The sequence below is a fragment of the Amphiura filiformis genome, chromosome 2 (genome assembly GCF_039555335.1).
Source record: "Amphiura filiformis chromosome 2, Afil_fr2py, whole genome shotgun sequence".
NCBI classification, from domain to species: domain Eukaryota; kingdom Metazoa; phylum Echinodermata; class Ophiuroidea; order Amphilepidida; family Amphiuridae; genus Amphiura; species Amphiura filiformis.
In genome coordinates, this window is record NC_092629.1 from 72,013,705 (window position 1) to 72,025,774 (window position 12,070).

General features: G+C 37.8%; 1 protein-coding gene across 1 annotated transcript in view; it reads right to left on the reverse strand.

The window, feature by feature from the left end:
- The window catches only part of LOC140146576 (probable RNA polymerase II nuclear localization protein SLC7A6OS), an 85,045-nt gene that overhangs the window by 17,541 nt on the left and 55,434 nt on the right, over positions 1-12,070 (reverse strand). The window contains exons 2-3 of the mRNA XM_072168447.1: positions 7,215-7,643; positions 4,932-5,238 (exon numbers count right to left, since the gene is read on the reverse strand). Of these exons, the coding sequence (XP_072024548.1) occupies positions 4,932-5,238; positions 7,215-7,643 (736 nt within the window). The remainder of the gene's footprint in view (positions 1-4,931; positions 5,239-7,214; positions 7,644-12,070) is intronic.

Genomic DNA, 12,070 nt, shown 5'->3' on the forward strand with positions numbered 1-12,070 from the left:
AGAAATGTCCAAAAAAGTCATTAACTGACTTACAACATAGCACTCCCTTTAAAGCATGGAAGTATGCTTAAAGTGATTTGAAAACACAGACATTTTTAGGGCATTATATGCCAACACCTAAGGGCAAGTTGCTTCTAGTTCTAAAGAGCTGTCACACCGCTTGAGAAGAAAAACGAGAGAATTCCTTATACAGTGTCGGGGAATTTTACTATTTATAATTGTGCTGAAATATCAGTAAGATCCAAGCATGTTTTGCCCATTCCCCAGCAGTAGATTTTTAAGAACGCACTCAGTTATATTATCTTGTGGTAGCTGCATAGAGCGTGAAAACTGTAACTAATAATGTTCTGTGAAAATTGGCTTTACTATATGTTATGCACTTACAACATTCAAGGTGGTGTGCAAAGTGGATTTCCTATATCACTGTCAGCTAAAATACTCTCATTGCTAATGGCATAGTCCAATAACCTACATAGCTTATAATTTGACCTCAAGTTGTGGAGTATGAGTTTTTGTACCCAGCGTATTCAAAGGTCATTCTGAGTGTACAAGTCTATTGGGGGTTAAAGAACTGTGTACTTTGAGATTGCAATGATTTAGATCATATGGTTCACATGTCTTATATCCACACTGTGTTTTAATATTGCATTCTATTCAAACTATTTGGGTCAATCAATGCAGACACATGGATAATTTTGTATCATCTTTCACACAATTTGCTATAACTACTTGCCGTAGATGGAACTAGATTCTCCTATAGATTTGTTCTTTTACTATATGTGTGTTGTTATTTCAAAGTATCCATACATGTTTATCTGTAACAGATCTGGGTTTTTTCTACAAAATAAAAGTGTACAGTACAGTGTTGAATGTAACCACACTACTTTAAAGTTAAAAAGAATATTATGCAAATAGGTTTGAAAAATATTAATATTGTTTGCAAATTACTTTTTTTCCTCCAATGTCACAGAACGGAAATGGAGAAAAGTGTGCCAAAATGCAAGAAAAGAACAAAAATGCACACCCTCGTTTTTCCATTATCCTTATCCTTATTGGGTTTTTTGGGTTTTTTGGTTGATTTATAGAACAAGCATCAAACCACTCCACTTGTCTGGAAAACCACATTTGTGACTGATTTTTAGTTACCCCTGTGATTATTCAAGAAATACAGGAAAAAATCTATGGTCTGGGTCATATTCCATGCAAAATCTGTGATTGAATGCCAATAAGCATAGTTAGAATGGTCCACTTCATAAGACAAAATACCATCCAATTGTGATTTCATGGGCAGTTATGATGTTTAATTAACCCTAATGCCCCATGCCTATTTTGGCGAGGGGGAAGGTAAGAAGGAAGGAAGGAAAGAAGAAAGAAAGAAGAAGAAACAAAAAACCCTTTTTTTCTCGGATACGGTTTTGAACCATGGATCCCTTGGGTGCCAGACCCAGGCACAACCATACCTTGCTATAATGGTCTACCTTTCCTGGCCAAGCTTTCAGTGCCCATATGACTGTTTGCATGATGACACAATCGCATCATGTGGGATACCCATGCTTGCAGATGCTTTGTGAATTGAATTTGGTATGGTTAGGGTAAAAAACTACAGGGTGTATCAAAATGATTCATCTCTTTTACGCGGGTTATTAATGAGACTGCCACAGTAAAATACAAAACAATATCCAACTTATAGACAACACATGTTGACAGGTTATATAACTATAAATTGTGTTAATTTCAACAGGATAAAATATTGCATTCAGAAGAAACAGGCCTTTTCAAAGAACATTAACAATGATGGGTTGCAATCATTTTGATATACCTGGTTCTGTTGTTGTGATTTCTAAACATAAGATCCAACCTACAAACCTTACAAAGCCTTACAAATGTCAAGAACAGAGATCTATTTTAGGCTTCCCATTTCGTTCTCCTTACCAAAAATTACAAAGGTCAAGAAAATATATATTAGGCTTCCTTTTCAAAACAATACAAAATGAGGATGTAAGGTTTTCTTCTCCCTTACTTCTTCTCCCATACCTAAGAAACTTCAAATGAGATATTGGGCTATTGCAGTTGAAATCCATACACCCCCTATGGAAGACATGACCTTAATCTTCAACACAGGGAGTGTGAAATTCAAATAGCGTAACCTAAATGGATGCCTCCATTTGAAATGTACACTCCCTGTGTGGGAGATTAAGGTCACAACTTCCATGGGGGGGGGGGGTGGATTTCAATTAGAATAGCCCATTGCAGCATATCTATTCCAAGGTTTCCATTTTACCAATCCTTACAAAATTCAAGAAATTAGTTAGACTGGTATTAAATGGTGTCCCATTACATTTCCCCTAATACCAAGCTTTACAAATTCAAATTATGCAATATAAGGTTTCCTTTCCTACGTAGCTACAAATTGAGTGCAAAGCCTAGGACTCTATGTCTCTCTGCAGTAGCAATATATAGCTTTTTCTAGCTTCTAGACCCAGAGGTGTAAGTGAGGTAACGATCCACTACCTGAAAAACTTAGGCTCGCGCCTCGCCAAATTTCCAGAATTCCGGGGGTGCATGGGGGCTTGTCCGGGGAATAGGTTGCAGGGTATCACCTCCCTCCAAAAAATTTTTTTTTTGCTATTTTTATGACAAATTATCATCATCCAATTCCGGCCACATTTCACATACACGTCTGTAAACCCTACGGAAAACATAGCAATATATCTCTCCTTCTAGCTTCTTGATACCTGGCTCACACAACGTATATATCTTGCTCTAGACCCTACCTACCATACGCTTACACTTAGTTTCACCTTTAGTTTGGCTGTGATGTCAGCTCTTTTATGTGGTTACACACAAGCGTGCATACAAACCACCCTTACTACAGACCCTCTACTTTTAAATTTTCTGCAAGTTCGGGGGTCCCTGCGGACTCTGGAGTGCTTTGTTCTAGCATTACCCCTGCACATGTATGAAGAGTTCAAATGCAAAAGGAGATATCTGCCGTTTACATCCAGATAAACATCTTTCATATTTTTGAAACTTTGATCAAAAGAGAACATATTTTCTTATTATGTTCTTTTTATTTGCCTATATCTCAAATCAAGAAAAATTGATACATGTATATCACTTTTTACAGAAAGGGGGAAAAGATTTAATTTGGACAAGATAGCAATCTTAAGTTAGTGAATGGGTTGATGACCATACTGAAAAGCCTCTTGTTTAAACCAGCTCAATTGTTTCTATCTTGCTTTAATTACAGACCTTCCTACCACATGCATAGCTACATGGTCAAAAGGGCATGATGAAATAACCATCTGGTGTGATAATGTGATTTGGTGCATGGGCAATGAAGCTAGACATGAGGGATACCGCCCACTAGTAACATGAACATACCTGTGCAAGATCACATGTACAACATAGCCATATCTATCACAAGTAAATTGTAACTTTGTGTCATCATTCTGTGTACATCTGTCGATGTGCAAATCTAAGCTTCCAAGAGCTATGGTTTGTACACCAAGTAGAAATTGTGTGTGTTGATACCTCAACACTCCTCTCACTCAAGTGGAATGGGTGAGTGTATCAAGTAAATAGATAAATAGTAAAAACATACAAGGACATCCAAGGACATGAACCCCAGACCTATGCACTTGAGAGTAATCACTAGTCTTTTGGGGCCCTATATCCTCTGCCAGCAGAGGACCTGGATCTTCTCCCAGTGGGATCACTCAAGTTGAGTTACTTACCGCATAATTGTTACCAAATTAGGGGTAAAACTTGTCCTCGAAATGGCTAAAAAGGGGTCACAAATTCGGCTGTTACCACAAAATTCTATAAATATTAAGAATTCTGTGACTTAGGCATACTTTTATGATTCTGTGACACCCTATTATGTTGTTCCATTTAAATATGTTATGGAAGAAAAATGTATGAATGTGTGTTGAAGCCTCATGCTTGTAGGGGCAAATTTGTAAAAGTGTCCTTGGAATTGAAAAATAGGGGCATTTCAAAGTACCATTTTGTCACTGTTTGGGGTAAAAAAGGGGGTAAAATTTCATGAAATGTCCTTGTAATTAACTGCGAAAGGGGGTATTTCGAACTTTTGGTAACAGTCATGCGCGTCATCCTCCGCAGGGGAGTGACCACACCGGGGATCTTCGGAAAGAACCTTAACTGTGTAATGGCTAGTAATCATAATATGGACTTGTACCATACACAAACATCCATCCCCTGTTGGTCAAGGACAGTGTGTTAATTAAAAAACAAAGTCTCTCTGAGGACATGTTAAATAAACCATAACCTTTTCGAGGTTGATGTCTTCATTAAGACAGTAACAGATGTGTGTTTGTGCATATGCACACCCAATACAATGATTACAGAGGACATCCAGCAACCAAGAATGTCCATGGTTCCTTTCCCCAACAGCGTAATGCAATTAACAACAAAATAATGCATGTAAGAACATACATGTCTCATTTACCCGAGTCGGGCCATGTCTTAGTTGGATAATAAAAAAGTCAAATCGGTCCACAGTTTGGAGCTTATCTTTGGGTGCGCAGGGTCCATGGTTATAGATAGGAACAAATTGTGGGTCCTTGCTTGCAGGTCAATACAAGTATATGTGTGTGTCTGGGTTTTTGTAGGGGTATGTATAATCTGTCTCATCTCAAGTTAAGAGTAATGCCATGTTGGATTTTGCAGGGCAGATTTGTATCTTGTACGCTAACATAATCTCGCGGGCGTATACACAGGGATAGAAGGGCGATTTGTCTGTAAACTTGCACCGCAACCAAGTAATCGCACTGATTCAAATTTACTGCAAAATCCAACATGACGTTACTCTCAACTTGTGATGAGACACATTATTATATAGTGAGTGTCAATGGTGTTGTGGTGCCCTATATGTGATTTTTTTAGGAAGAGGGAAATCCAATAATTACTTTTATCAGGGTCTTCATCTGGATAATCATTCCTCCAATTGCCTTCATCATTGCTATCATCATCTTCCTCCGCAAACATCATGGCTGACTTATCCCCAGGATAAAACTCATACACCAAGTCGTTGTCTCCATCCCCATGATGCATTCCTATTGTAGCACCATCTCCCATCTCAAAATCAACTTGTTCGTCATCGATGTAGTAGAGATCATACACGTATTCAGAGTCTGGTATTGTGTTGTCATCCAGCACCAGTTTCTCTCTGATCATCTGGACATTGTTGCATAGTATCACATCTGGATCGGATGACTGGGAAAATAAAGCAGAAAAGATGGGAGAAAAATAAATTTACAACAATTTATTTTGAAAACAATATTATTTAAATATTTGGATGAAAGTACTGTTCTACTGTTCACTTGAAATCTCATACAACAGTCAAATGGGTCAGGCAAAGGAATAACATAGTACTTTTTCGATAGGAATCAAGTTGTCCTGTAAAGCAAACTATGTTTTCCTAATTTATATCAATTCTGTTCACAATATAATAGGGCTGACATTTTGTGGAGATAATAGACCTCCAGCGAGAATCTTTTGGGTAACAGATTATGGACACTGATCAAGTAAGAATGAAGGAGAAATTACGGTCCCAGTTATGTGTACATGTATATCCTAAGCAAAGACAAATATGCCAAAACTAAAACAAGCAGCCAATACCTGTACCCTCAGTAGCTCTAATGTAAGGCCTCATTTGTTGAAATCAGTTGAGAATTATAAAGAAAACCAAAGGAAGGAACAAAATCAAAAGTCGCAGTTTAATGTTTTAATCAATGGAAAGCACAGCGCTAATTCTCTTGTTCAAGAACGCTTTGTCAATAGGGCATCCAATGGAGAAAACTGAAACTTTTGAATTTGCATCTTCCTTGGGATTTTGGATTGTTGTGCCTTCCTTCCTTAACCAATTTCAATGAATGATGTCTTAAATCCGAGCTAAAACATGCTGCTATTGGCTGCTGGTTCTAAGTATAACATATCGGTATTTATTTATACAGTAGTGAAAGTAACTTGTGCCTTAATTCTTTTGAGGTCTGTAAATATATTATTATGTTGTACTAATATGGTCAATATTACATGATTGATTCACTCTGTTGAAGTGCAGATGTTATTTCTGATTTATAACCTATGGTGCCTAACATTTGAATAATTAACTTTCATGAATGCAATGCATTCATTTGCTGTTAACGTTATATGGAGTGGAGATCTCCTCTTAAACTATTTTTTCATTAATTTTATTGGATGTTTGCTCAATTATATGGCTTTAAATGGGCAAAATTGTCAGTGGTAGCACCATGGGGGCATAGGGGTAAATGTCCCCAGTCAGAACTATTGCCCCCCCAGTAAAACCTAACAATTATGAAAATCTCCATATTTGTGGCAATTAATTATGTGCAAAATTGGTTGATACCCCCCCCCCTTGAAATTCACTTTGCACCCCACTTTCCCCCTGAAATTCATGTTTTTTCTAAACCAAATTGTTGGAAAATTTGTTGTGTATTATTCAGTGTATTATTGAATTAAACATAAAACTGATCAACTGGACTCACATTTATTAGAGAGGCTATATACAGTATCGCACCTAATCCAAGGTGCATCTTCAGGCTGTCTAATGATCTGGCGGCAAAAGGTCGTTGACCTGTGACAAGGTGGTGTTGCCAGAGGTCGTGGATCTTGAGTCGAACTTCTTGGGAATGTTCTTGATGACAGAATTGTAAGCCCCCACCCCCCAAGTTATGGCGAAGGTCAAATGTGAGTCCAGTTGATCAGTTTTATGTTTAATTCAATATTTATTAAACCTGGATGAATGACAACCTTCACAAACATATTCAGTGTATTATTGGGAAACTTAGTTAAAGAAAACATGATTTTCCTCCATATAGCCTTAACTCTTGCATCGCTTAGAGGCAATGATCCACTTTAGGAATCACAGATGTATATATTAATCCAAGCACCCAGCCCTATTTCTGAGGTGTCCTTCCCTGCTGATAGGATGTGGATTCATTGTAGGGGCCTGAACTCCAGGCAATACGGAGGCGAGGGGCCTGCCTGAATCCCACTGGTACTATCCCTCCAAGTGTTTTAGGCTATGATGCTTGCCCACAAACCTTAAACTCTGTGGGTGGGATGGAGGTAATAAGTGGCTGAAATTTATAGTCCAAAATAGGCTCTGATTTTCATATTTTTAGGTATAAAAATCAACCTCATATCCCAGTACCTGAAACAATGATTACCTTTGTTGTTGTTGTTGTTGTTTTTGTTGTTGTTGTACTCCCTTTCTTCCCATCTTCCTTCTCCTGATGCTCCAAATCAAAAAATGAAAACAACTGCCTGGCTTCTATATCCGCCTGCTTCTGCTTCTTCTTGGACGATTTTATGGTTAATAACGATGTTGGTCTGTTTCTGTGTTGTGGTTTAACAGCAACGTCTGGTTTGGATACTATCCCATTTGTCGTTGTATCAAGGTCCTGTAGTTTCACCCCTCTGTGAGTAGACACCACCTTATATCGTCCACTGTGTATAGATGCTTCATGTAATGATCTCGACTTTTCTTTGACTGTCTTTGTGGATTTTGTTTTACTACTGCTTGTGGATTTTGATTTCTGTTTTGTGGGTTGGAATTTGGAGATGGCGGTTTGGATTTGTGTGGCGATTGGATGGTCCTGTATGTGGAGAGAAAAGATGAAAATAAAACAATTATTAACAATGAGGATTACAATAAACAAAAGAAAACCTGTATTCTGTCCCTTACAGTCATCGCAGGTACACTCAATGTAAAATTTCAAATAATGGCAATTTTTGGAGTTTGCAAGTTATTGCGAGGGAGTGGGTTAGCATATAGCGGATAATTCTGTCCTCACTTGGCGCCATTTAGGGCCCAGGTCCGCTCCCAGGAAGTTCCAGAGCGGCTTTATGTGCATTTCGTTTCCAATTCATACATGCTTTCATAGGTTTCCCCTGATTTGCTACTGCACATAAAACTGGTCTTTCTAACTCAAGCATATTGTTCTGTGGAATAAAGAAATATGGTTATTAATGGATAATGGCCTATTGGTCTGATCAATGAGTAATCAATAAAAGCGTATCAAATCCCACCAACCAAACCAGATTATTATTATGTTATTATAAAGCAGGTTGCACCATCTCTGCAGTCATTGCATCATTTTCATCATTCCAGCATACAAGTGAATTGCAGCTAATGTGACTTCCTATAAGTCGTGTTCACATTTTGAGTTACACCCGGCGTAAACTTACGTTAACATTGATCAAAATTCCACAAATATTTTCCCTACTCCTACCGCGTGTCCACACCTAGCCTACTCCTAGCATTACGCCGACTAGTTCCACCAAGTATTCACTTCTGGTCGGCGTAAACATTGGCTACCACTTCCGGTGTTTCTGTGACCTTTATCAACCACGCGATATGTAATTTCTTAGTTCCGACCAACAAAAGGTCAAACTTACTCCGGCTGCCAGGCGTAATCTGCGTTTACATTGCAACTTACGCCTGGCGGAAGTTACACCCAGCTCGCTACTCCTGACTTTTGTCAGGAGTAAATCGTCGGACGTACGCCTGGCGGAACTTACGCTGACCATCGTTCACACTGCACCTACTCCTGGCAGCACCTACCGCTACTCCTAGCAACTTGCGCCGACCAAGTTCCGCCGGGCGTACGTCCGACAATGTGAACACGACTATAATCACACTGCCAGCAGGGCATAATGTCAAGTAGCTTAGCTTCATTCCAAAAACAATTTATACATCCCAACATAAACAATCTATACAATCCCAACAGAGACATCACTATACCATCCATCATCAAGGATCATTGCAGAGAAATTGCCTCCCAAGACATCTCATCAACCAGTTGGTACAACAAGGCAAATCTGCAATAGCTGCCAGGTGTCATATTTTTAGATGTCGTCTTTGGACACGAAAAACCTTCTATATGTGTACATCCATATCAAAACGATGCACTTGTCGGCTGCTACATGTGTCTCATTTCACATAATAGCTAGGAATAAATACCAGACTCCTCTCCGAAGTAGAGGTCACTTCAAATTATCCCAAGTCACATGGTTTAGGAATACACAAAACATTCCTTATACAATTTGACTTGGGGATAATTTGAAGAGACCTACACTTGATATGAGTCTGGTATTTATTCCTAGTTATTATGTGAAATGAGACACATGTAGCAGCCGACAAGTGCATCGTTTTGATATGGATGTACACATATGTTTTGAGCCCCTGAACATGTTTAAAGCAAGTCCTGCTATAGTTACAATAGGAGGTTTTGCTTTAAACATGTTCAGGGGCCAAAAACACATGTGTTTTCCTGTCCATAGACGATGTGTACAGTCCGGGGGAGTCACTCCCATTAGGCCTATGGCCTGTACACTATCCGCGATAATCAACTTTTAAAAAGCACCCTAAACAAGGATTTACCCTTGGCTAAAACGATACCCTTTTCACACCCTAAACAGGGATTTTATTCCTTGTATCAAATTTCCTTAATTTCATTTCCGCGTATTAGCAATTGCAATTTTGCTACCCTTTTTTCCCAATTTTTCATGTTTTTGACACCCTAAACACGGTACGCGCATATCGTGCCTACCCGCGAAAAATTACCCTTTTTACGCGTTTTCATTATCGCGGATGGTGTACAGGACACAATGGGAGTGACCCCCCTGGGTGTACAGAATGTAGATATTGTTAAATGTAAATAGGGCAGCTTGTTTGCAGATGATGCTTTCTTGCACTTATCCCTCAATATATCAAATACACCTTAAGATTAGTCATTACTTTCAGAGTTGCTTGTTGAATTCATATTTAGAGATTACAGGTAATGCAGTATGCTTTGCAATGAAACAACAGGTCCAGGTTTGTGAAAATCAGCATTTCTTTGGCTGCATGCAGAGAGGGTACAAAAAGCTTCATTTTTATTATCTTTTAGGGGGAAAGCTGGGTCATACTGGACAATCGCCCCTCTTGAGCTCCTCCTACTCGAAATTAAGTGACAGTTTTTACTGGTCCATATTTGGCCTTCCCTGTTGGCCCCTCATTTACAAAGGTGTGCAACAGGCAAAAATAGGTTTATCTCAGGATACCATGCTTGTAGCTTTTTTATTTATTTTTTTAGGCATTGGAGGTTTAAATGAAGAACATTTGTGAAGAAAAGCAAAAAACTGGCCCAAAATTAAATGGAAAAGAAAAATGCATCTCACCAAAGATTATATTTATTTTTAGGATCTTTAGTATCGCTTTGCTTTTAACCACTAATTCTCCTCAAACAAAACCTTTTTTTGCCTTGTGGTTCCTCTTGAAAACACAGTCCAAATTATGTGGCAAATGTGTCTGATGATATGTCTCTCTTATAAAATGGCAGTTGTATTATATTTTGTTTCATTCATCATTGGATGCAATATAAATCTGTGTAGGCAGTTCAGTGAAATAATGATTGATATGTAGTTTATACTAGGAGGCCATGCTTACAGTAGTTGACTGACAGTGGATGAGAGATGAGATGATATGAATTATCTTTAACACAATATTGGCATAGGAAGAGACCAAGGGCTGAAATTTGTAAACAAACCAGGAATATGACAAATCACCCTAAATATATAGCTACAAGTTTCGGAAAGAGAAAGAGAATTTTACGAATGTTATGGACTTGTGAAATGGTCATGCTCACAATTATATTTCTCTTTTCATAGCTTTTAGTTTATGAAAATTCTCGAAAATTACCTGCTGCATAAATTATTGTTCTCGGATCGCGAAAATGTTCTGCAGAAATATTGTGCTTTATACAATTACATTTATGTAGCCCTATAAAGACAGATCACTTCATGGTCTCGTTTCTTGCATATTTTAAACTATTTGTTGTTACCTTCAAATGGTTTCTTATCTGCAAGTACAAATGATTCAAAACAGAAATGCAAATAAAATTATCTGTAAAATTATCTACTTCAAACATTTTGGCTCACAATATATGGAATCAAAATGATTGTGTAAATATGGCACAATTTACATGACCCAGTAAATATATATATGTAAGTCACCTTTGTATACACTACGGCTCACTACAAGATTCCAATTGCGGCCGCCGGTACAGGTACACTGTCGTCAAGGTACCTGACTAGTACACACAGAGTACCTACACATTACGAATGCCGCTACTGTACACAGGAACCACCAGCAGTGGCAATACCTGCAGTGGTACTGCACTGGTACTGCATGCACAGTACCAGCCAAGTACCTTGGTGATGGTGTACCTAGAATCCTGTAGTGTAGTTTCAAGTAGTGTTGAATTCTATAATTACCATGTTGTTTTGTATAACTCAATGTTGTAGGTTTTTATTAAAATCATCATAAATATTATGGGATTTCCCAAAAGCATTTATTCTTATGGAAATCCCTAATGTTGCACATTTAACTATAATGAGTATAAATCCCTTAACTATAATTTGCATGATGTGCAACTTTTTGTCTATGCTGCAAGCTCAAAAGTCTGGAATTCTGAAATGCATTAGAATTACTATATTATTCTTGGATGTTGGTGTAGGATTATTCATCCAGTAGTTTAAAACATTATTTTTTAAATTAATTTAAACTGGAACTAAAATAATTTGCAAATGCTATGTTGCATCACCATCATCAATCAGATGCCTGATGAAGTCTGATGGTATCAGATGCAACACATAGCAAAATGAGTTGCGAATTTTAGTTCCAGTTTAGACTAATGAAAAAAAATATTCTAAGATTTATTGGTATCCCCTCGTATTATGCTTTATTATAGCAAGATGACACATCTTACATTGTATTATCAGTCCTTACAAAATGAAACATCCATAATTAATATTTAGTGATCCCTGAGTTTGAAAAAGCTGCAAGAAATCTATCATCTACCTAAGTTTGCACTTAAAATTTATTATCTGAAACAAATTTAGTTTCATCAATCAGTAATACACCAAATTAATCCAAAATACGCCCTTTTCTTTCACCTGATTGAAAAGAAGACCATTGAAATCAATATTTAATCATTATAACAGTTTCAAGGCAATACCAAAAGCCATGATGAGCAATGCA